This window comes from Polypterus senegalus, chromosome 5 (assembly GCF_016835505.1).
Source record: "Polypterus senegalus isolate Bchr_013 chromosome 5, ASM1683550v1, whole genome shotgun sequence".
Lineage (NCBI taxonomy): Eukaryota > Metazoa > Chordata > Cladistia > Polypteriformes > Polypteridae > Polypterus > Polypterus senegalus.
The window spans coordinates 31,632,793-31,655,463 of NC_053158.1; the positions used below are offsets into that span (position 1 = coordinate 31,632,793).

The 22,671-nt window shown below is 41.1% G+C and overlaps 1 protein-coding gene across 1 annotated transcript in view; it reads right to left on the minus strand.

Annotated features, from left to right (window-relative positions):
- garem (GRB2 associated, regulator of MAPK1) overlaps positions 1-22,671 on the minus strand; it is a 292,825-nt gene that overhangs the window by 51,867 nt on the left and 218,287 nt on the right. The window contains exon 3 of the mRNA XM_039754428.1: positions 6,345-6,475. Coding sequence (XP_039610362.1) covers positions 6,345-6,475 — 131 coding nt within the window. The remainder of the gene's footprint in view (positions 1-6,344; positions 6,476-22,671) is intronic.

Genomic DNA, 22,671 nt, shown 5'->3' on the forward strand with positions numbered 1-22,671 from the left:
GCATGATGTCAATTGTTTATACACACTGACTTCTACCAGTTTGATTTATTGTTACTGTTACTAGGACCTACCTTGTGACACTGGTTACTGACTTTATTGTAATTTTCTTTGTTATGTATGTGAAATGCCTGTTTGTAAGAAACATTCTAAACACAGTAATGATTGTGCGTAAATTGTAATATGAATTCATATCGATGCAGCACATTTAGCACTGCCCATGTTTGATTCCCAGTCTGGTCATTGCCTGTGTGGAGTTTACATATTTCCCCCATGTCTATTCTCCCACACCCCAGGAACTTACATTTACTGGCTGTTCAAACCATCCTAATTGTAGCTTTTAGTTAATTCATAATTCTGCTGTCACAAATCATTACAAGAACTAGAAAGTATAACCACATACTTCCTGTTCTTATGTTGGTACACTGGCATCCAGTTAAGCTTAGGACTGATTTCAAAATCCCTATTCTTAAATATAATGCCTTAAATGGCCAAGGTTCTGCTTGCCTATCTGAAAATCTTGTCCATCCTATTCATTTAAGATTGTCCAACATAACGTTAAGTTAAGCTCTGAAGACCGATGAAGTCCTAATCTCCACCACACTACTCTGTAGTTTGTTCCATGTGTCTATTTGTTTCTGTGATATCTGTCTTTACCCTTGCAAACATGTTCCTGTGTTCGGTTTAAAAATATATTTTAACGTAACAACTGGGATCCACTATACTAATTGTCTTGATAATCTAATAAACTTCATTCATGTCAATGTCACCTGGAGTTTGCACCAAACTTATTAGTTTCAACTCCATTAACCTCTCCTCTTGGCTCATACCTCTTAGTCCTGGAATTAATGTAGTTGCTCACTTCTGGACTTTCTCTAGTGATGTTATGTCTTTTTTGTAATATGAAGAACATAACTGTATGTAATCAATAACCTAAGATATTATTAACCTTCCTGACATTATGACTCCTGGATCCTTCTCATAAGGGGTACTTACAGGCTTCAGACCTCCCAGCGTGTGCTTAAATCTAACATGTTTAGTTCCCACCTTCGATATTTTTACATGCACAAGCGACACACAGTACCAAACTCTTAGTACAATAGATGAGCAAGGATGGCATCGCCATGAAGTACACACTCTGTACATCAGCAAAGCTCCGCTCCCACCGTAAAACTCCAAGGCCAAGTAAAGCTCTGAAGTTCTAATTTCTTAGAGGGGACTGGGCGGTCTCATGGTCTGGAATCCCTACAGATTTTATTTTTTTCTCCAGCCGTCTGGAGTTTTTTTTCTGTTTTTTCTGTCCCCTCTGGCCATTGGACCTTACTCTTATTCTATGTTAATTAATGTTGATTAATTTTGTTTTCTTATTGTGTCTTTTATTTTTCTATTCTTTATTATGTAAAGCACTTTGAGCTACTGTTTGTATGAAAATGTGCTATATAAATAAATGTTGTTGTTGTTTCAAACTAGAATGTGTATTAAGACCTCAAGATGCTGCTTTATTATTTCTCTGACTGAAGATACAGGCAGGTTTAGGCGAGAAGCTATTTTCTTGTAGCCATAACCTGACTTATGGAGGTCGACACACATCTGCCTTACTTGAACAGCATGTTTTCTTGTCTTTCCCATTTTGAAGAGTGGCTAAGAGCAATAGGACTCTGTGTCATGCCACATTTATACCCCAGGGACACAGGAAGTCATTAAGTACTAATTAAAAGTTCATTGAAAGTGTTCATAAAGTTCATAAAAGTGTATTCTGATCAACATTAAAAACTAAACTAGAAATTACAAAAACGCTTCAATTACATTTATTTTATAGGAATTGTTAGGGATGCCAATAATGGCACACATGATTTCATGTAAAAATGTATTTCTTAATGTGGGATTTTTTTCCCAATGAATAAATGTACTTCAATTAAAGGTTGGATTTTTCTCTTTTTGTGTTGTGAGCCTATATTTTTTGGGAAAAACAGAGAATTTATTAGAAGGCTAAGAACACATCTTAACCAGGGGTGCCAATAATTGTGGAGGGCGCTGTACTAAAGATTCCAAAGATTAACAAAATAACAGTAGAAGGATGAGCTTTTAGCAACAGGGTCCCAAACTGTGGACTCATCTGCCTGCTTACAGAGGGATTTCTGCTCTGGTCTCAGCTTTTAAATCCAGACTGAAGACTCATTTTTGTGTAGCCTATCCTGATTAGTATTATAAAACACTAGACGCCTGTTCATTTTTAACTAATTCTCTTTAGTAGATTTTTCAGGCGATGTTTTATATATATATATATATATATATAACAAATATGCACACAGGGGGCATCAGCATTTCACTGCTCAAATCAGAACTTTGTGAAGGGAAAGTCGTGTTGGACAGGTTAAGATTTTTTTTGTGTAGTGCCTTATTTAGGCTCTTACTATACAAGTCCCTGTAGAAAATAAAATTTAGTATACACAACCACATATACTGGCATGTTACTAACCCCAAAAGTTAAATTCAAGTTGCATAAATACTTTGCCACCATATGTGAAATGGTACATGTTGTAATTATTAGCATTTGCAATTTTGTTTCAAGTTGTCTCTCCTCTTCACAGTAGTTACATAAAAATTAAAGGCAATTCATAAAGCAAAATTAAAAAAAAAACACCTACTCATCACTTCCTTAGCAATGAGTCAAGTGAGACAACCCAGAGATGTACTTTAACAGGATAATCTCACTGTAAAATCAAACCTGTGCTGTTCCAGTCTGTATCAGTGGGTTGGTTAATGTGAGTTGCTGACCTAGAATTTTAAATGGGTTCTGAAGAGCAATTTCTTCCCAAATAGATTAAAAAATAATCTTACAAAATGGTTGTTGCTTTCCATAAGCAGGATTTTGTTGGTTTCTCTTATGTTCAGTTTAATTGGTCACTTAACTTTTCTGATTTACTGTCATGTTTTCTGTACTACAAGCGGACCCTCAGGACATTTCTCTCCTTCTTTCGTTCTTAGTCCTCTGCATAGTCTTTTTAAACTGGTTATTTGTCCAGGCTTTGTATGACAATATGAACCTTATAACACCTATAAAAACGGATTCACGCTATGCTGAAGGTTTATCACTCGAAATAACAAGTGCAATGTACATGTGACAAACTCTAACTCTTTGTTATTTTTCATTTTTCAGCCTGGACCCCAAAGTGCTCCACAATTGCACAACGTGATGCCTCTTTCAGTACCTAAAGATGGGACCTTTAGTTGGCTACTGCTCACACTGCCACTTTTACAATACATTACAAGTCAAAGCAGTGAAAAATGTTACGTTGTGTATGACACAGTCACATCTTGATGAGTTTTCATCTGAAAGGATGATCTACTTTTCTTTATTTTCATGCAAACCACTTTATATGTATATGTTTCTCACATGATTTCTCTATTTTTTACATGCAGTACCACATTTCAGGGTGGACTGACTTCATAAATACTGACTAGTGGCACTCACTTCAAAATTCAATAAAAGTCCCAAATTACACCAAAATACCCTACAACGGAGAAGGTAACCATAAGCCTCTGGCTTGTTTAGACAACCCAAAGTATCTTTATAAATAAAGATATCATTGACAAAAAAATAGCTAAAAGATAAAAATAGAAAATAAAAGGCAAACCTGACCAAATAACTTCCAATGTACAATCAAGAAAGAGTTTAAAAAAAAACCAAGAATGACATTTTCACAAAAAGCAGAATATTTCATATAAAACAGAAAAGCCAATCTTTATGAAACACCAAACAACACTCAGTGACAACTTGAGGAAAGCTGTCTCATCCAGCAGAAAATAAAGGTGGAGGCGGGATACCTTGGGTGTAATGCCATGGTGGTCCGGCCTCTTACAGTTCCACCCACAGAACATAACAAATAAAAAAAACCAAACAGAACATACACAAGACAGGCTATAAAGCCCGGCTGAAACATACAGTAAGACCTTCAGTAAATGTGCAAATACACTACTGTTGTGGGCCTGATCACGATTGAAAACGAGACGGACAAGAGATTTACCTCCTAATATAATGTTTTCTTTAACACTAGAATTACCAGAGCCTACGAAAAAACTTGTAGATCCGTCCCACCTTAAATCTCTTCTCACCTCTCTGTCAGCGTCTTTTGTCCTTTAAATGTGTGGATAAGCAGCAAACAGCAAACAGCCTACTATCACATCCCCCCACCCCGCACAGTCTTCTCAGCTCAAGTCTGTTTCCCTCTGTGTTATCTGTACATAATAAAACAACCAAAAACACATTTGACATACTCAATTGGCTACAACGAGTGTGTGTACATTGACGGAAATATGAACAAGCATCCTACTTGAAGTGACGATTATACTGTGAGCCACAGGATTTATTGAAAATCTCCAGCAACCAGTAAACTATTTGCATTTGTGTATTTATACAGTACTAGCAAAATACCCGCACTTCGCAGCGGAGAAGTAGTGTGTTAAAGAAGTTATGAAAAAGAAAAGGAAACATTTTAAAAATGACGTAACATGATTGTCATTGTAATTGTCATAGGCTTATTTTAGTAGTGAGAGTGAATTTGATGATTGTAACGAAAAGGCAGGAGTCAGCAGCAGGAAGACATGAAGCAACGGCAACAATAACAGGCTTGAAGCAGTGGAGTAAAGAAGAAGGGAGCAGTGAGCACGACAAACAGCGACAAGGAAAGTAAGGAAGCGAGTGAGGAGGCACATGAGCGCGGGGTGTTGTTAATGTATAAAGGCAGGGAGCCAACCACGTGGTAGGTGCCATGCGGAAAAAGGAAGGGGGGCCGGGGGCGGCCCTTGTGCCTCTCTCCAGTGAAATAAATTGTCTGTTGAATTGTCTAATGAAACCACCAAAAGGAGAGGTCAGTTCAGAAAGTTCCTTACAGCATAATGGTGAGAACTGCCAAAAAGAAGACGTTATTTTTGAAAGTTTGTTACAGGACACGGCACAAAATGAAACATACTTAATGTTTTTAAGTACAGTGTAAAGGATGAGCATGGGAAATGTGGGCTTCCTACATATATTGGAAGGCGCAGAAATAATGAGGAGGGGTCTCCCCTATCTATATATACAATTTAGGGGGTACACCTGTCCCCCTTGGGTGTTGCAATAAGACATGAAACATACCTAACTTTTGTAAGTACACTGCAAGGAATGAGCATGAGAAATTTCAGCTTCCCACCTATATGGAAAGTGGGAGAATTAGTGATGAGTCAGTGAGGGCTTTGCCTTTCATATGTAGAGATTCAAACTGTAAAAAAACACAACTTACATGCATAGAGGTAAGCAACTGCTTTATGTCCACTATGCTGGAATATGGTTTTCTCACACAACGGATGACCAATCAGGGACATTACAATGTGCAGGATCCAATCAATCAGTCCAGGGCCACATAATAAGCACGAACCAATCAGAGTGCAATTAGAGTCTGCTTCTCCAAAACACTACGTTTTCACGCATCCACACCGTAATGCTCGAAGTCTCTGTCTTTAGGGGTTAAAAGCTTTGGGATGATGGAGATAAAAGGCAAAAATGGCAATTAACGCCAGCAACGAGAACATAGCCTTAGAGTCACCATCAATGAAGACCTGAGGTGGGAGTAAGAATATCGTCAAGATGCCTTTTCTTCTTAGATGTCTGAGAAAAGCCTGGACTTGCCCATATTTGCTCACTGCTCCCTACAGATGTCCAGCGGAGTCTGCATTATATCCTAGTAGGTAGGGCACCAGTTTAGCTCCGGACCTCCAGCAGTACAGAGGGGGGTGACGTCAGATCAGTTATTAGAGGTACACACCTCCCTCCAGATCCCGATGAATGGCTTAAGAGAACAATCAGTATTATTAAAGATCTCACCCAGCCTGCACAGTCACCTTTCTCCCCCCTTTATTTGGAACCTTTAACCCTCTCACTTCAAGATTCAGGTACAGGGAACAGTTAAACTACTCATCAGCCTTTCAAAATGACAGCTGCACGAGTGCACTTGATGGGCCTTCTGTCACATTTTGAATTTAATGTATAGTGTCATATTCATGGTCTGTCGTTTATTGTGCTGCTGTCATTAGCCTGTGGGAGACATGCAAGTAAGACTCTCCTCGCTCTGTGCACTACATGATAACATATTCAACCATAACACAATTTCAAATTTAAGGAATCTGAAAAGGCTTCTGGGATGGGCTCCACTCACCTTTAACCCTTTAAGGGTGTTTGGAAAAAGAATGAATGAATCATTTTATGTCCACAGAGAGACTCAAAGCCTGGACTGTTTGTGAGATTGAGGTTTCCCCCTCAGTACGTTTACAGTGAATTCAGGGATCAAATTCACCCTCTTGAGACTGACCTTAACGTTGAATGTTATCTCCTCCATGACGTAAACCCGCTCTGGAAATGCTTTTGCCACCTCCTCCACGCTGTTGAAATACTGCACAGGCTCCTTTATGTCCCGGTCTTGCTCTAGAAGCTTAAATTGACCTTAAATAATGAGAGAGAAAAAAGACAAGAGACAAGATATTTAATGGCATGTGGGTAAGAAGGATCAAGGGCCAGACTGACAGTTCCTTCAGCAAAGCTAAAATACCAAACATCTGGCCAAGGTCTGCAAGTAAAATGCTGGATGACGTAACGTAAGGAGCTTAAATGTTTCATTCCATAACACACTTACTTTAAGCAGGCTTTCCAATGCGGTGCTCTAAATTGTAGGAGCAAAGCTTCCAAAACTGACCAGAGGCTTAGAAGAAAGAAGGAAGAGAGACAGCCAAAGCTTAAACTGACATTTTCACTAAACTGAACTAAATAAAATAGAACATACTGTGGTGTGTGAGCTCATCCATTGGCATTTTTGGGCTGGAAGTCCCCTTCACTTCATTAATACGTTGCAACCACAAGGCTACGTATCCATCCATTATCTAATCTGGTGAATTGCCTATTCTGGCACCAAGGAGTGTAAGACAAGAACCAACACTGGGTGGGCGCCAGGCCTTTGCAGGGCATGCACCAGTACAGACCGACACTCACACTGTGTGGGAGGAAAACCACTGAAAAAGTAAAGAATATGAAGACTCCACACAGACGGCAATCACTTGTGGGATACGTGTCACCAGGACTTTGGAGCTGTCAGGCAGCTGCACTAATCACCGGGCCACTATGCCATCCTGGAATAAACCAGTATGCAAGTGAATGCAGTGTGCTTTTTATTGGTTTCTTTAAACTGACTATAGATAATACAGAATGAGAGCGTACAGGCAGGAAGAGATAAAGGATGACAATGTGCAAGCAAAGAAGATGGCATGATAAGAGTGGTAGCCGAGAAGCAGGAGACTATAGAGTTAGGAAAGGACGTCAAGAGCAACCTGAGAAAGAAAGAAAGAGGGAGAACGTGCTAAAAAAATTAATGGCTGACTCATTTTTAAAGGAGCAGCATGGTGGTGCAGCAGTTACCACTTGTCTTGCAGCTCCAGTTCAGCTCCTGGCCTGGCTCTTGTCCCTCAGTATTTTGCACAGGGGTTACACACACACACACACACACACTGTAGTTTTAGCTTAATGAATGACAGAAGTCAGATACTTACAGTAGTTTATCTTGCAGCTACCTTGTTGTCTTAATTTATTATGTGTCTTAGTTTTGTGTGCTTTTCAAAACACCCTGTGAAGACACTCCATGTAAAAAGTAGGCTGATCAATAAATGGGCACCCCTGCAATATTCCACATAATTATAGCTTTGTATTTCAAATCAAATAAACGTTAGATTGGCACACTGGTAAGTGTTGCTGCCTCCCAACATCCAGAACCCTGGGATCAGATCATGGCCAGTAAGTTGTGGGGACCCCATGCCAGTAACCTGGTCTGAGTGCTGCAGTCTCCTCCAACATCCTCTAAACTGTGTGTGTGTGTGTGTGTGTGAGCGAGTGTGCCCTGCTTCATACTCGAGTCGGACTCGCACTTTACCTCAAGTGCTGGCACCATGTATTTTTGTAGCCCTCATAAATTTCTACGCCTTTTCTTCTTTAGATGTGTGAAAAAAGCCCAGACCATAAGTGCTCACCATTCCCTACAGATGTGCGGTGGAGTCTGTCCTCATTACCTGTATCATATCCTGGTATGGTAACTGTTCAGCTCAGGACCACTACAGGGGGCACTTAAGTCAGATCAGTTCTTCTCACTCACTCAGATCTGCTAGTGAACAGCGTCTGGTGACACCACTTCTGTGTGCCATCAAATTTCAATCATCTCTTTTCAAGCTGCCCACCACCCTCTGAACCTCTGACTCTGTCAATGTGTGGAAGAAGTGTTTGAAGACACTCTAATTTCTAATTGTCAATGGTTCTAAAGTGAGGGTCCTTGTAGCTAAGACAAGAGTAACAAGGCTTGTGTTGTTCGTTTTAGCTTACAGCTCTTCACTTGTGACGCTACATTTTGTAAATTTGTTTCGAAACAATCCCCCTGACTGACGCTTACTCAATTCTGCTTGAGCTCTTTTGTCGGTCACTTTGGATAAAAGTGTCTGCTGAAGTGATGAAAGGTAAATGAAAATGTTACAGGCTTTGCCCCCCTTCGATATTAAATTGTTCAGTAAGAAGGAGGTGACTACAGTTAACACATCCCAGATGTTCATTTGTCCTCACTCATGTTGCACTTTTTTAACAACGCAATGCTGCTGCTGCTGTTACTGATCTGCGGTACTTCGCCCTGCCATTGTTGTGTCAATTTACTGCCCACTGTCCTCTCTGCTTGCATTGTATTTTGTATTTCTACTAACTGGTGTGCATTGTCTTGCTGCACTACATGTTCAACATTTCCAGCGCACGCCTGAAGACACACAGTTTTGTTTCAGCCTGTACTATTCACACTCACCGGCCATTTTATTAGGCACACCCTGCTAGCACCAGCTTGGACCCCCTTTTGCCTTCAGAACTGCCGTAATTCTTAGTCGCATGGATTCAGCAAGGTGCTGGAAACATTCCTCAGGTATTCTGGTCCATATTGACATGATAGTATCACGCAGTTGCTGCAGATTTCTCAGCTGCACATCCATGATGCGAATCTCCCGTTCCACCACATCCCAAACGTGCTCTACTGAATTGAGATCTGCTGACTGTGGAGGCCATTTGAGTGCAGCAAACTCATTGTCAAGTTCAAGAAACCAGTTTGAGATGATCTGAGCTTTGTGACAAGGTTTGTTATCCTGCTGGAAGTAGCTATCAGAAGCTGGGCACACTGCGGTCATAAAGGAATGGACATGGTCAGTAACAATAGTAAGGAAGTGGGCTGTAGCTTTTAAACAATGCTTAACTGGTACTGCAGGGCCAAAAGTGTGCCAAGAAAACACCCTCCACACCATTACACCACTACCACCAGCCTGAACCATCGATACAAGGCAGGATGGATCCATGCTTTCATATTGTTGATGACACCAAATTCTGACCCTGCCTTCTGAATATCGCAGCAGAAATGGAGACTCGTCAGGTAACATTTTTCCAATCTTCTGTTGTCCAACTTCAGTGAGCTTGTGTGAATTGTAGCCTTTAGTTATTGCTCTTAGCTGACAGGAGTGGCACCTGATGTGGTCTCCTGCTGCCCACCCGCTTCAAGGTTTGACATGATGTGTATTCAGAGATGCTCTTCTGCATATCTCAGTTGTAACGAGTGGTTGTTTGAGTTACTGTTGTCTTTCTATCTGCTCAAACCAGTCTGGCTATTCTCCTCTGACCTCTTAGCATCAACAAGGCATTTTCGCCCAGTGAACTGCCACTCACTGGATATTTCCCCTTTTTTGAATAATTCGTTGTAAACCCTAGAGATGGTTGTATGTGAAAATCCCAGTAGACCAGCGGTTTCTGAAATACTCAGACTAGCCTGTCTGGCACCAACAACCATGCCATGTTCAGAGTCACTTCACTCCCCTTTCTTTCCTATTCTGATGCTCAGTTTGAACTTCGCCAACTCTAAATGCCCAAACGTGCCGAGTTGCTGTCATGTGATTGGCTGATTAGATATCTGTGCTAACCAGTAGTTGAACAGGTGTACCTAATAAAGTGGCCACTGAGTGTGTTTAGATGGGATGACAATAAACTTGAACTTGAGGTCCTAAAACTTAATGAATTAATGAATGAAAATAATTTTGCAGAAAACAGTGAAACCTATAGTTTAAAAAAAGGAATGTGCGATGCATTCAGATAAGGGAATGTCCCCAGCTTCATCCATTCTTCTGTCCACCTTCTAAGAGGGTCAGTCACAATCCTCATCTTGTAGTTTCATGCACAGGGTAAGTGCCATGGTAAGTCACAAACAGCTCCGCTATCTATCTTCTTCTTCCTCTTCTTCTTTTGGCTGCTCCCATTACGGTTCGTCACAGCGGATCATCTTCTTCCTTATCTTCCTGTCCTCTCCATCTTGCTCTGTTACACCCATCACATCCATGTTCTCTCTCACCACATCTATAAATCTTCTCTTAGGCCTTCCTCTTTTCCTCTTCCCTGGCAGTTCTATCTTTAGCATCCTTCTCCCAATGTACTCAGCATCTCTCCTCTGCACATGTCCAAGTCAACGCAATCTTGCCTCTCTGACTTTGTCTCCCAATCGTCCAACTTGAGCTGACCCTCTAATGTCCTCATTTCTAATCCTATCCATCCTCATCACACCCAATGTAAATCTTAGCATCTTTAACTCTGCCACCTCCAGCTCTGTCTCCTGCTTTGTGGTCAGTGCCACCGTCTCCAACCCATATAACATAGCTGGTGTCACTACCGTCCTGTAGACATTCCCTTTCACTCTTGCTGGTACCCATCTGTCACAAATTACTCCTCACAATCTTCTCCACGCATTCCACCCTGCCTGCACTCTCTTCTTCACTTCTCTTCCACAATTACCATTACTCTGTACTGTTGATCCCAAGTATTTAAACTCATCCACCTTCACCAACCGTACTTATTTCATCCTCACCATTCCACTGACCTCCCTCTCATTCACACACATGTATTCTGTCTTGTTCCTACTGACCTTCATTCCTCTCCTCTCTAGAGCAGATCCCCACCTCTCCAGGGTCTCCTCAACCTGCTCCCTACTATCGCTACAGATCACAATGTCATCAGCAAACATCATAGTCCACGGGGACTCCTGTCTAATCTCGTCTGTCAACCATCACAATTGCATATAAGAAAGGGGTCAGAGCCGATTCCTGATGTAATCCCACCTCCCTCACTCCTACCACAGACCTCACCACTGTCACACTTCCCTCGTACATATCCTGTACAACTCTTACGTACTTCTCTGCCACTCCCGACTTCCTCATACAATACCACAGCTCCTATCGAGGCACCCTGTCATTTGCTTTCTCCAGGTCCACAAAGACGCAATGCAACTCCTCCTGGCTTTCTCTAAACTTCTCCATCAACACCCTCAAAGCAAATATTGCATCTGTGGTGCTCTTTTTTGGCATGAAACCATACTGCTGCTAGCTCCTCTTAGCATACTCTGATAGCTCCACTATCTATCACTACAGGTCAATTTTGAATAGTTGTTTAATATGAAAGGCATTTCTTGGGAAGAAATGAGAATACCTGGAGGAAAGTCCAAGGAACACAGGGAGAGTGGGCAAAAAAAAAAAAGCGATGAAAGGAAATAAAGCTTTGCTTTTTACCACATAAAAGGTGATTTATGCAGGACGCCCCTATTAAGCCGCAAGTGTTACAATGCCAGGAAAATCAAATTAACATTAAACCCCCAAGGAGGAAGTGATCTGACCTCTGATAAAGGACCATTCATCTTCATGGGTCGAGTATCTTTGTGCAATAAAATTCTTCAGTTGGAACCCGGCTAAACATCTGTTCTAATCTGTAACTGTCAATCCATGGAGGAAAAAAGACACATTGTGTGCCAGCAGCTTTGTGAAGCTCTAGTGGAACATCTGCATTTCCCAATTTCCTCGTCTGCGGAGCACACTTAATCCCTGTCTCGGCCTTTGAACAATGGGGCATATAAAGGTTTGTTTTGTCTTCGAGTGTGGCAGATGGGAAGATTTGGACATTTTTGATAACGTGTATTTGAAGATGTTTCCTTCAATATTATGACTGTGGCTGAACCGAGAAGGAGGAACAGGGGGCGGTGAGGGGAAGTGAAGCCACAATACTGAATCGAGTAATCATGTTTGGAACAGCCAGTCATTTTGTGCAATTTTGTCAACTTTGTGCTCGGTATTAATATGGAAATAGGGTGCAGTGTAACTGTGAAGAGACTGACTCAACGTAGTTCTCAGCTATTCCCCTGCCAAGTGTTTTTTTTATCTTTGCATTCATATTGAGAGGGCTACAGAGCAACAATGGTTCATTTGGATGGCTGCAAGATACACTACTGCGCAAAAGTTTTACAACTTCTCAGTCTTTCCAGTTTTGCTTCAAATTTAATCAGCTGATTTAATTTAATTCAGATGTTCTGCAGCATGTAAAGTACTAGTTTGAGGGCGATGGCCTTTACCTTATCGTGAGCCTAACACGACAATGACAGGACAATGTACCCCACACAGTACACTATAACACAGCCTAACAGACCCCTTCACTGTTGGAAATGAGCATTCAGATTGTAGACAACTTCTGGTGTTCATCCATCCATCTATTATCCAACCCGCTATATCCTAACTACAGTGTCACGGGGGTCCGCTGGAGCCAATCCCAGCCAGCGCAGGGTGCAAGGCAGGAAACAAACCCCGGGCAGGATGCCAGCCCACAGCAGTTCTGGTGTTCACTACATATAAAAAACAGTGAGTGTAGAGGGTGGTGAAGGAGGCACAGAACATTATCGGCACCCAGCTGCCTTCTCTTCAGAGCAAATGCAACACTCGTTGACTGAGAAAAGCAAACTGTATTATGAAAGACTACAGACTTCCTGCATGATTATTGTTGTCATTCCTTATTCTGACATGCTGCATAACAAACTTGACAAACACATCATGTGTACATACATATTGTGTTATTGATGTGTGCATATACTGTATATATCCCGGGCCGGGATGGACGCTGATTTCTTGCCTGGGGTCCATAATGGAAGGACTGAAGGAGTGGAGACACAATCTGGCCAGCACAGCCTGTAATCTTCATCCCGGCTGTGGTCAAATCATAATGAGCGGTCTGGGCGAACGTGAACACCAGAAGCATTTCATACCCCCACACAAAAGGTGGCAGTGTTCCTCTAAGCTGATCCCAATTCGGACACCCGCAGGGTTGCATGGAAATTGGAGTGCGGAAGTGTAGTCCTTGGGTGCCACCAGAGGGTGCTGCCGGGGGAGGACAGCACTAGTTTCCACACTACCTGGAAGTGTCCCGACATGCAGCGCAGTGACACCAGAAGCTTTCCCAGGTCTCACTTGAAAAGGAGCCCAGCACCTCACATCAAGAAGTCAGAGGTGGAAGGCAGCAGGCAACACTCAGCTGGAGGAGTAGAAGGAGAAGAAGACGTTTATCAACATGAAATTTGTGGCTGCCACTGACTCCCTGATGTGAGGTGCTGGGCTCCTTTTCAAGTGATATATATAGTGACAGGCTGGCCTCAGCCGCTACTTGGCCAGGACACCAACGAAATGGAAGGTCCAGAGGAGAGAGCTTTGCTGAGGTAATACCTCCCCTGAGACGCTAGCGGGCAGCCCTCCTGGCTGGCTCTGGCACAAGGATTCCTGCAAGGCATGCTGGGAGCTGGAGTTTGATGCAGCCCTGTTGGGTTCTGCAGGGGCCACCAGAGGGAGCTACAGAGTCATTCAATGGATTTCCACCACACCTGCGAGTGATTCCAGGTAATCCTGATGAACCACCTGGAACACTGCAAGGTGCTGAACAAAAGGAGCTGCCTCACTCCATTTGGAGGGCCTGAGTTGGAAGGAGGAGGACAAAGCTGGAGAGAAGAGGAGAGGAGGAGGAAGAAGAAGAAGAAGAAGAAGGAAAGGGAAAGGACCGTGCTATTTATTGGTGCTTTGGACTGTATTGTGCTGTGGGGAGCCTGACTGTAAATAAAATGTATGTTGTGTGGCAAACTCGTGTCTCTGCCTGTCTGTGTTGGGTTAGGGCAACTATACCTGCCCCAGTGGTTCACTCGATTATATATATACTAGGGGGGCAAGCCCCCCTGGTACCTTCGGTGCCCAACCCCCAGTTGAGGCCAGAATATTAGTAAAACCTGTAAATGTACCAAAGAAAAATGATCATTTATTGGAGTCAAAATCATGAAATTCTATAAATATGTAAAAGAAAACTTAATTATTATTTAACAGAGTAAAAATCATGAAATAAGAATAAAATATTTACTCTCTTACCGATTGGAGTATTCCTGTTAAACTGAGGTCCACTATGCTTGATGAGTATTTATAAGAGACTAAATAAACAATCCATTCATTTTAACTGACATTCTTATAGATAAAAAACTTTTTTTTAAAAATGACTCACTTAAATAACAGGAAAAATCACGTGAAAACTATGGTATGCAATGGGTCATCGCAACTCGACTTTCAGCTAACTAAATCACCTAAATGCAAACAGTGTTTTTTAATAGTTTGTTCCTGGGAAAGAAAGTTTACTCGATCAAAAATAAAAACCAACACTTTCTTGATATTAAAAACCACGACTTTCATGATATTTTAGTTTATATTTTAAAAACGGAATAAGAATCTGAAAATCTAACATCACATTAAAGTTTGTTAAATTCTAAAGAGAATGATACCAAACATATATATGTAGGATTAAAAATAAGCCCGATTTAAAGCGTGACAAAAAAAAAACGTGAAATAAAATCGTGACATAAAATCGTTGCACTTTTAGGCTTAGGATTTTATATATAAAGTGTATATATATATATATATATATATATATATATATATATATACACTGTATATCTATTTTTATATATAATTAACCTCCTGCAAAGTTTTCACATTTTATGTTTATGCAGCATTGAATCACAGTGGATTAATTTTGACTTTTTTGACATTGATCAACAGAAAAAGACTTTTCAATGTCAAAATCAAAACACATCTCTGCAAAATGGTTTAAATGATTAACAAATAAAAAACACAAAACAATTTTAGATAGATAGATAATTAAATAATGCTGGCTGCCCTGGTATGGTGCCCAGCATGTAACAATCTCTGGATTTCTGCATATATACACTGTATATGAGTGAGTGTGTGTGTGTAATAGATAGATAGATAGATAGATAGATAGATAGATAGATAGATAGATAGATAGATAGATAGATAGATAGATAGATAGATAGATAGATAGATAGATAGATAGATAGATAGATAGATAGATAGATAGATAGATTATTAATCCCAAGAGGAAATTCACCTACTCCAGCAGCAGGATACTGATAAAGAACAATATTAAATTAAAGAGTGATAACAATGCAGGTATAACAGACAGACAATAACTTTGTATAACGTTAACGTTTACCTCCCTGGGTGGAACTGAAGAGTCGCATGGTGTGGCGGAGGAACGATCTCCTCAGTCTGTGAGTGGAGACCAAACTCCCATGGACTCCTCTGCCAGTCAGTGGCACGGTTCATTAGTTTAATAAATGCCAGTGACACTTATGATAGCTTTGTGTAGAAGCTGGTGGCTCCTTCATTTTTGTTGATGTTTTATTTGTACTGATTAGAATGATTTTTTACTTATAAGGGGAGGATGATGATGAATGGGTCACACTTGAAGAGTTTCTGTCTATGCTAGTTGTAGCGTTGTGCCCTTTAGCCGTAATTACATTTTATTCTCTATTGCCTATTAACTCTGTGCATTGTAATCACTTAAAGGTATCGTACGATATGTGTAATGATTTTTTTTAAGTTGCCTTGGATAAATCTATCCACCAAATAAAACATTGTAATATGATGTAAACACAGCCAGTTTTGCTTTTAAAGACATTAAGAGGGCACATCTCGTTTTCCTTTCATTCAAGTTCTAATGTGTGGTATAAATAACAAGGATCAAATCATTATTCATCCATCCATTTTCCAAACCTGACATGGGGAAGCTGGAGTCTATCCCAGCATGCATCAGATCACTACACATACAGTAATGTAAGCGCAATATAAAGGGTAGTAAAAAGGAGCTCATGTGTCTGAGTGTGACCAGTGGCCTGTTGCCAAACTACTGCTAACACCAAATCTTTATTTCGCAAGTGAACTTACATTTAATTCAACACTCTAGATCTGCTTTCCTCTTTGAAGTGAGAGGTAGTCTAACAAGCCTGCATGTATGAAAAGGGCCAGCATGAGGAACAAATGCAGCGTTTCATGAAAGTCAAATGCAGTGTTTCATGAAAGTGACAGTGTTAAGCATCAGGAAACCAGTGGGCTTGAGGGTCATCCGGTGGTGACCCTGCCTGCACAGTATAATAAAGAACAACTGATAAAGGGAGGCACTAAAAGTGAGCACATGCTACGGGGTTTTTCAAATTGTGTTTGTGTGGGAATAAAATGAGAAAAATAACTACAAATAATAGATTAGTAATAATCTGTATAGGCGCATGGCGATGCTGTGTTGGCACTCTGACCTCACAGCTCCAGAGTTATAATAATAATAATACACTTTATTGATATATAGCGCCTTTCCCATGCTCAAGGCACTTACAGAATATAAGACAGAACAGCAGGGTATACAGTATATAGCATTGTACAAATCAAATAAATAAATAAAGAAGATTACGACAGTGAATTCACAGAAATAAAAAGCAGAACAGACAACAGAATTGATGGTCTAGCACACACACATACAGGTTACATGAGGATCTGGACAGAGAGGTAAACTGAGAGAAGGGTAATAAAGTCAAGTAGAGCTAAAAGCCTTCCTGAACAGATGAGTTTTAAGTTGTTTTTTAAAAGAATTCATGGAGTCAGCTGACCTGATTAATTTCGGTAGGTCATTCCAGAGTCTGGGCGCTATACAGCTGAAGGCCCTGTCACCCATGGAGTGTAGATTAGTGTGGGGCACAACAAGATTGTCAGAATCAGAGGACCTTAGTGGGCGGGCAGGCACATAGTGATGGAGAAGGTTACTGATGTAGTTTGGCGTGAGGTTATTTAACCTCTGGATTTTATATTCGATTCTGTAAGACACGGGGAGCCAGTGAAGGCGAAGCAGGATGGGTGTGATGTGCTTACTGCTGCTGGTTCGAGTAAGGACTCTTGTGGCCGAGTTTTGAATAAGCTGGAGCTGTGATATAAGATTAGAAGGGGCACCTGCCAACAGCGAGTTACAATAATCGATGTGGGATGTGATAAAAGAGTGGACAAGTTTCTCAGCGTTAGAAAAGGAGAGGAAGGAGCGAACACGGGATATGTTATGGAGGTGAAAGTAAGAAAGTTTCTTAATGTGATTTATGTGGGCGGAATAAGAGAGAGAGGAATCAAAAATGACACCAAGATTCTTTGCAGTAGAGGCAGGTCTGATGAGATCACCGCCAAGATGGACTGGGAAGGAGCTCATTTTATTAAGTTGCACTTCAATTTGCAGGAGTTCAGTTTTGTTGCAGTTTAATTTTAAAGAGTTCTGCTCCATCCAGGTTTTAATTTCACTAAGTTCTGCGTTCAAACCCTGGTCTTGGCAAAGCCTGTGCTGATCCTGCTTGTTTCCCCACTTGTGGTTGTTCTCCATGGGTGGATTCCTGCCTTATGCTCAGGGTTTCCAGGATAAACTCTGGCCTTCCTACCCTTGTGATTCTAAACAGGATCAAGCAGAGCGGACGATCAGTTAAGGGATGAAGTCAGTCGGCCTCAGAACTTCAATCTGGACAATTCAGGTGGCAAAAATGAAGCACATGTTACAAGCTGTTTAAGAAACCCGAACAAAGTCTTTTCAGGGATAACAGAAAAATAAATGGAGAAAATGTTACCAGCTCCCACCTTGCTTTTCAAAATGTAAGGAAAACGTCCTGAATGACGCCCCATTACATTTACAAGGTCCATCTTTATAGTGGGCAAAGGAGTAATAAGGCTAACCAGTTTCAGTCTCCACTATTGACTTAATATGTGACACAGAGTCAGGTGTTTCACAGCCCCATTATTCATGATACAACAAAAAATAAGTTTGGAAATTGCAAAAATGCCTCCCAATGGTGACCATAATAAAAAAGTTACTATATAAAAGCTGGAGGACTCCCTCAGGGACTATGTCAAGATATGAGAGGTGACGCTGCCGCCATCTTTGTCTTCTTTTTCTCCCTCCACAGTACCGAAAGACCACCCAGTGATAGCACTTAGCCCTGCCCTTTACTGTCTGACCGCCATATATCCCAGGTGTCCCTGAAGGAGTAGTCACTTTGGCCCAAGATAGTCGTGAGACGGAGCTCGAGCACAATAGATGACAGTCTTTTCATTTGTTCTTTACCCTGGGACTGGAGAGAAGCACCAAGATGCACAATTTGCACTCCCGTTTCTTTTCTTTTTTTTGCCAAAGTCTGCGGACGAATAGAGAGAACGACCGGGTTGGTTTCCTAAAAATTCACCTGTTTCAAGTCTGTCATTGCCGTAACTGACCACACGGATGACACCAATACATTTATTTTTTTAACTACAGCTATTAAAACTAATCACATTGAGATTTAAAGCATGTTTGAGGTGGAATCTGTTCTGGAACCAGTATTTCCAGTAGCGCTGCGAGGATCCCATAGCAGCAGTAATGGTGTAAAGTGAGGCCAGTCCATCAGAAGGTATATGGGCACATACATTCTCACCAACTTAAAGGAATACGCAACCCAAAAATGTTTTTTTAACATATTTTACTTACCCTATGCGGTTTGTAGCAATGGCCAAGAAATTCTTCTACTCTTATGTTTTAAAGCAGAACTGCCATCTAAAGTGACCCACACTGGACAACAGCAAATAATAACAAAACCAAATCACACATTACAATCTGAATGTCAAATTATCCCGTCGTATGCTCACAAAATCCCAAACACATGTATATTTTACTGAAATCTTCTTAAATGAATAACTACAGAAAATGGTTTTGTGAACAAAGATGAGAACGAGCATGCGAGTCGTAGTCGTAGACCTGCCTGCTACTGGGCATCTCCTCCTTGTTGTGATGAGTGAGACAGCGTGATACTACGGGAGGCCCCTATTTTTCTCTTCTCAGGACGAATGGAGTAAGAGAACATGAAGTACAAACCGTGCTCTTTCTTGTGCTACCATATGCTGCGGTGAGTGGGACAGTTTAAAAGTGCGTCTGCTTCTTTTCCGTGCTACCGCCAATTACAGTGAGTATGACAGAGTGAGACTGTGGAAGTCCCTTCTTGCTCCATATAAGAAAAATATATGCTAATTTATATCTGCATTGTTTTCTGCCTTTGTTCTGTTCCGCTGGCAAGTTGAGGTTCTACTGTTTAGCATTCTTCCATCATGAGCTCCATCCTGACTGTTTACATTCTTACGACTGAAGTACAGGCAGGTCAAACAGCTAGTATGTCAGAGGCAAGGACTGAACCAGAAGCCTTGTGGTTTATCATCCAAAGCATTCTCCCCCAGGCCACACCGTCTACCTGTTGATTATGGTCTGAGAGACACCCACACCCATAACACATACAGAGAAAATGAAATGCCTACGAACTGTGAGCAAGGCCCTCAAGCTCCGCAGGGCTAGGCGCAATCACTGGGCGGATTCTCTGCTAAGCACTGTGCCACCAGGTCAAGCAAATAATCAAGGGACTAAAACATTCCTCGCACTGCACTATGCATGTACTGCCAACTATCTTGTCAAGGGCTCCCAGAGAAGCTCACTCATGAATTCTAATCAATTTATTCATTCAGGCTGAAAAAAGAAAGTGAGAGGCTTAGGCATAATCATACTAGAGTACCTGTCTCCATGGGCGCCCCCGCAATCCATGGCATAGTCCAGCCGAGGGTAGTATGCTACCACCTGCCTCGGTTCTCCAACACTTGAAACAGCAAGCGGTGTCCCAATTATCACTACATGTCTGTCTGATGAATCTAATTTATAAAAAAGGCTTTCCGAATATTGTTAACAACTCTGATATGAAAGTTTGAGATCTTCGAGGTGGCCACTTAATTGTTGAAGATACAGTGACACAAATGAGAATGCTGGTGCAGGTTTATAGGGCAGTCACTGAAAGCATCCTCACTCGGTATCTGCTCACTCAAAATGTGATCGAGACTTGCTGTTTAGGCAGTGGAGACGATTGCACAGCTGCATCCACAGTCTACTTAATACCTGTTTGATACCTGATGATACCAAAATTGGTGAAATGGCGGTTAATCTAGAATCAGCTGACTCGTTACAGAAGGTCTTGGGTAGATTTGTGGAAGGTTAAATTTAAATATGCAGGAAGGAGAAATGTTAGATTTGAATACACAATGGGAAGTTGGAAACTTGCAACTACAGCTTATGAGAAGGATCTAGGAGTCATCTCTATCAACATCCAGAAAAACTATACAGTAGCCAATAAAAAGGGCTAACAGAACATGTAGAGTATGTCACACACGTGCACATCGGAGGCAGCAGGGGGATCTGACTGACGCTGAAACGCAGGCACAAGGGGTGATCAAGGAGCAGCAAGAAGTAATCTCCTTCCTCTTCTGGCTTCAGACCACACCCCCTGATGACCTCACATTCGCCTTCCCTCCTGATGACCCACCTCTTCCTGTCCCTCAACTATAAAAGCTCACCACCTTTCCTCTGTAGTTAGTCCCTGTTGATGTTTCGGCTCTATTCAATAAGGGCGCACACAAAAAAGGCGAGCTTCAAAAGGGCGACCTCAATTGGGCGCGGCGAATAAAGGCGTTTGTAGATAATTTAGTTTAGATGGCTCTGGAATATGTGAAGAGCAACAAAGGTGCAGATCTACTCGTAGTCAAAGGCTACACATTCAGAAAGGAGAAAACTATCAACAGGAAACACATCTGGAAATGCACTGAATATGGGATTGGAAAATGTTCGTCTTGCTGTCATACCAGAAATGGATTATTCGTCAAGAGATCTTCTACTCACAACCATGTTCGAGATGTGGCGAAGATCGAAACAAGGAAAGCAATAGTGGACATCAAGCAACGAGCAACTTCTTCTACTGACGGACCGCAATGTGGCATTGCACATAATCTACAGCTTCAAGTGTAACACAATGATTAAGAGCAGAAAATAATGAACTATAGAGAGCTTTAGAAATAGTTTGTTAGAAGTTCATGCATTAATTAATTGGATGTTTTAATATTCTTGCTTTCGCCTTTTTATACGTTCAATCATTGCCATTATCTAATAAATTTTCTGTAATAATTTTGTTGCGTTTGCCTTTATTCGTTGCGCCCAATAGAGGTCGCCCTTTTGAAGCTCGCCTTTATTTACACGCCCTTATTGACGGATACCGATGTCTCAGTCTCGACAGACAACTTGGTGGAGCATCACACAATCCTTTTGTTTCGAGATACCTGACAATATATAAATCTTTTTCCTGTCTTTGTCTCTCATTACAAGTACAAGTCAAGGGAAGTTATGCTTAAGCTGTATAAGGTAGTGGTGAGGCCTCATCTGGAGTACTGAATTCAGTTTTGGGCTAATAAAAGATAGCACCACTAAAAGTAAAACAGAGAAGAAAAGACTAACCTTTTCAGTCACAGCAAATGGAAATTAAGAGATGATATGATTGAAGTGTTTGATAAGAATTAGTATAGTGGATTGAGGCTGTTCGATTAAAATGAGTTCAACAAGAACATGGGAACAAAGATGGAAACTTGTTAAGGGTAAATTTCTTAAATGTTGAAAAGCTTTCCTTTACACAGAGTACCATAGACATGTAGAATATGTGAGTTACCAAGAAGTGTAGTCGACAGGAGGTCTTTAGGAAACTTCAAAATTTGATTTGACGTCATTTTGGAAAAATTAGGTTGCAGCAAAAAGTCAAGCAAAAGGGCACTTTCATTGGCTGACTGAATCGATTACAATATGCAAGCATTTGAGGAAACTGAGGCCCCATCTTCAGGGAAGTTGTCAGAAGGGGCCTCAGTACCTCGAATGTTTGTTTATTGTGATTGGTTCAGTTATGAAAGGTGTCCTTTTGCTTGAATTCTCACTGTGTCCATAATGGCTAACATGGTACAATACCCTCCTACTACGGAAAGTAGGACTGGCAAACTTTGTTGGGCTGTTCTCTTCCAACGTTTTCTAATGTTCTATATACTGTATACCTAGGGTCAGAACCGAAGCACATAATGAAAGGACAGACCACAATCAGAGCTCCGTCTTCTCCAGATCTCCAGCCACATGTATCCAACTAAGCTATCTGAACTTCTACTGACTGTAGAGTATGGGTGCTTGTGTGGAATTCACCACCCTGCCCTGACGTTATGTATTTTTTCACATAATGTGCATCATTTGCTGCTGTTGCATACAATTTTATGGTGGCACTTTATACTATGCTGTCAATTGAACATTTCTAGTTTTATGTTCATGGCAGACAAATTCCAAGCAACTACAGTAATGTTCCTGGGATTCATTATCCCACAGACAGGTGCGTTTTGATTAATTCTTGTATTCTCTGCACCCACCTTAGAATCAGGGAATAAAAGCCTTTAGATGCTTTATAAATAATCTATATCTGCATACATGGTGTTTTCTTTATAATTGGTGCATCATCACTGTTTTTTTGTATGAATTAGAATTAATATGTTTGTAATGCATATCTG